The sequence below is a fragment of the Rhincodon typus genome, chromosome 36 (assembly GCF_021869965.1).
Source record: "Rhincodon typus isolate 14 chromosome 36, sRhiTyp1.1, whole genome shotgun sequence".
In the NCBI taxonomy this organism is placed as follows: domain Eukaryota; kingdom Metazoa; phylum Chordata; class Chondrichthyes; order Orectolobiformes; family Rhincodontidae; genus Rhincodon; species Rhincodon typus.
Window position 1 is genome coordinate 6,036,083 of NC_063367.1, and position 2,950 is coordinate 6,039,032.

A 2,950-nucleotide genomic window follows, 5' to 3' on the forward strand; every position below is an offset into this window, starting at 1 on the left:
AAACGTCAACTTTCCTGCTCCTCTGATGCTGCCTGGCCTGCTGTGTTCCTCCAGCTCCACACTGTGTTATATCTAATGCCACTTGCCTGTTGCCTCCCACTGTAGTGAGCTTGCTGTTGGTGGATGGGGGGCATTTAATCAGGAAATGGGGGGGAGCACTGAGAACGTGTGACTCTCCCACCTCTGCCCAGGTTAGACCCAGAGTGGGAATGCCGATGGATGACCAATTAGTGCCCACTTATGGGCCTCACTCATCCACTATTGATATTAATCCTGGGTGGGTGTGGGTAGTCTGACCACGCAGGGGAGAGAATGAGAAGGTAATTCTGGTGCGTTTGCCTGGTGAGTCCCTCCTCCCACCCTCCCACATCCCCCCTTTCCGGGGTCACACTGTCTGATTGTAAAATGGGGCCGTGGGAAAAGGGGATCTCCCCCAAGTGACCCAGCACCAACCCACCAGCCATCACTCACAACAGTCCCATCCCCCAACACCAGCCTGACACTCACTGTCCGTCCAAGGTGGTGCAGTACTGGCAGGAGCCACTGCCTCCCAGGTGGCGCTGTTGTTCAAAGGGCCTCTGATTGGCCAGCAGCTATGAGAGGCCAAGACACCTCCTGACCCCCACCCCCAGGGTCTTTGATTTTCAACACCCATATTTTTAGCTGGGCCATTGTCACCGTTTTCTAATTTGGTTAATATTCATTTAGTATCCCTGCTGTACTCTTTCCTTCAACAAGTATCTCACCGTGTTTGTTCCTAATGGGCTCCAGTCTATCCTTCAGGAAGCTTTGACTATTGATATAGAAGTAGTTCTGCCATAATGCATGTTTCATTAATGCAATTGATGAATAGTGAATGCTGTTTGGATAACGTGAACTTTCTACTGTACAGTCTTGTGAATTTTCTATAATGTGATTTTCTATGACAATTTTCTATAGTGTGATTTTTTATAGCGTGAGGTCGCACAAGAACGCAACTATTGTGTTTTAGGAGAAATAAATGTATTTGAAGAATATTTTACCATTTGTTTTAGCTCAGCCTGCCATCTTTCCTCATAACCTTCCTTATTGCAGCCTTAGCCTCTCTCCTGCATTTGAGATACCCTTCCTGATCTCTTATGCTATTTTGCAGGCATAAAGCTAATCTCAGTAACAGTGAAAATGAAATTGTCATCAAGTGCTGTTTAAAAAAACCCATCTGGTTCACTAATGTCCTTTAGGAAAGGAAATCTGCGTCCTTACCTGATCTGGCCTACATGTGACTCCAGACCCACTGCAATGTGGTTGATTCTTATCTGCCCTCTGACATGTCCCAACAAGCCGCTCAATTTTATAGCAATTAGGGATGGACACCAAACACTGGCCTGGCTAATGACACCCACACCTCAGGAAAGAATCACAATTAACTGGAATTGTTGCTGGCACAGACAGCTTCATAAACATGTATCAGCACATCAGAAAACATTGCACTCTTCCAATATCACCTTTGGTCCATGTGCAACATGACTTCCCGAAGCCAGTCATTTTAACACCGCGTCCTGCTCACATGCCCACATGTCTGACCTCAGCATGCTGTGATTTCACTTATGGGCCTCACTCATCCACTATTGATATTAATCCTGGGTGGGTGTGGGTAGTCTGACCACGCAGGGGAAAAAATGAGAAGGTAATTCTGGTGCATTTGCCTGGTGAGTTCCTCCCCCCACCCTCCCACATCCCCCCTTTCCGGGGTCACACTGTCTGATTGTAAAATGGGGCCATGGGAAACGGGGATCTCCTCCGAGTGACCCAGCACCCACCCACCCAGTTTAATCACAGCGCAAACTGGAGGAGCAACATCTCATCTTCAAACTAGGCACTTTACAGTTTTCTGGACTTAATATTGAGTTCAACACCTTCAAATTGTGAACCAAATCCCATTCCTTCCTTTTCTTTTAGCTTTACTTGATACATTCTCTGTCACCATGTCCTCTCTCCCTTCACCCCACCCGCTGCTCCACCCCACCCTAGTGGGACTGTCTGTTCTTTCAAGTCTGGAAGCTAGATACACCTTGTTCTGTTGTTCTCACAATCTGATCACTTAATCTATCAACACCCTTTCTCCCTCAACACTCTACACCCCAAACACCCCAACTACAGCATAAATGCTGTCCCCTCTACACTTCACTTCAGGTCTGATGAAGAGTCATCTAGATTCAAAACTTTAGCTTGTTCTCTCTCCATGGATCTGCCTGACCCGCTGTGATCTCCAGCAGTTGTTGTTTTCAGTACAGATTCCAGCATCTACAGTAAAATTTGCTCCTATCACCAATATTAGCATTTACACTGTGCCTTGTGTTTGAACTGGCTCAAAAACATATCAGAATTGATAAGAAAGTCGAAGACTGACCTGAAATGCAAAAATACCATTGATGAGATCATTTCCAAAGAGAAAGCTGGACCCAGCTATTGTATAGTTCAAAAAGATCTGCAAGAGGAAAGAGACAAGCTTCAGGGGAATCGCATATAACTGCAACATTACTATGATTTTGTTTTGAGTTTTTTTTTCTATCAGTGATTAGGTCGAATGGACTAATGTCACTCAAGTAAAAACTAAATCCAGGACAATTCAGCTTCTGCATTAAATCTACCCTTAGTTGCTTCATTGCCTCTGAAACCACCACCAATGGCACCATCTTGATTGGTCGGTTAAAGATTGCAAGCCCAGGCTCTAGGTCAGGGCTGAAACTGGTCAAGATGCAACGTGTACCCGAGAAACCAATGTGTGTTCACAAGAAACCAACGAATACTCCAAAAAACCAGTGTGTAACCCAGAAACTAGAGTGTACCCCAGACCAGTATGTTCCACAGACCTGTGTGTTCCACGGGCCAGTGTGTACCCCAGAGACCAGTGTGTGCCCCCAAGATCAGTGTGTACCCTAGACCAGTGTGTACCCTAGACCAGTGTGTG

General features: G+C 46.0%; 1 protein-coding gene across 1 annotated transcript in view; it reads right to left on the bottom strand.

Moving 5' to 3' along the window:
• Positions 1–2,950, bottom strand: part of slc28a1 (solute carrier family 28 member 1) — a 65,139-nt gene that overhangs the window by 33,715 nt on the left and 28,474 nt on the right. Inside the window, exon 8 of the mRNA XM_048617013.1 lies at positions 2,390–2,467. Coding sequence (XP_048472970.1) covers positions 2,390–2,467 — 78 coding nt within the window. The remainder of the gene's footprint in view (positions 1–2,389; positions 2,468–2,950) is intronic.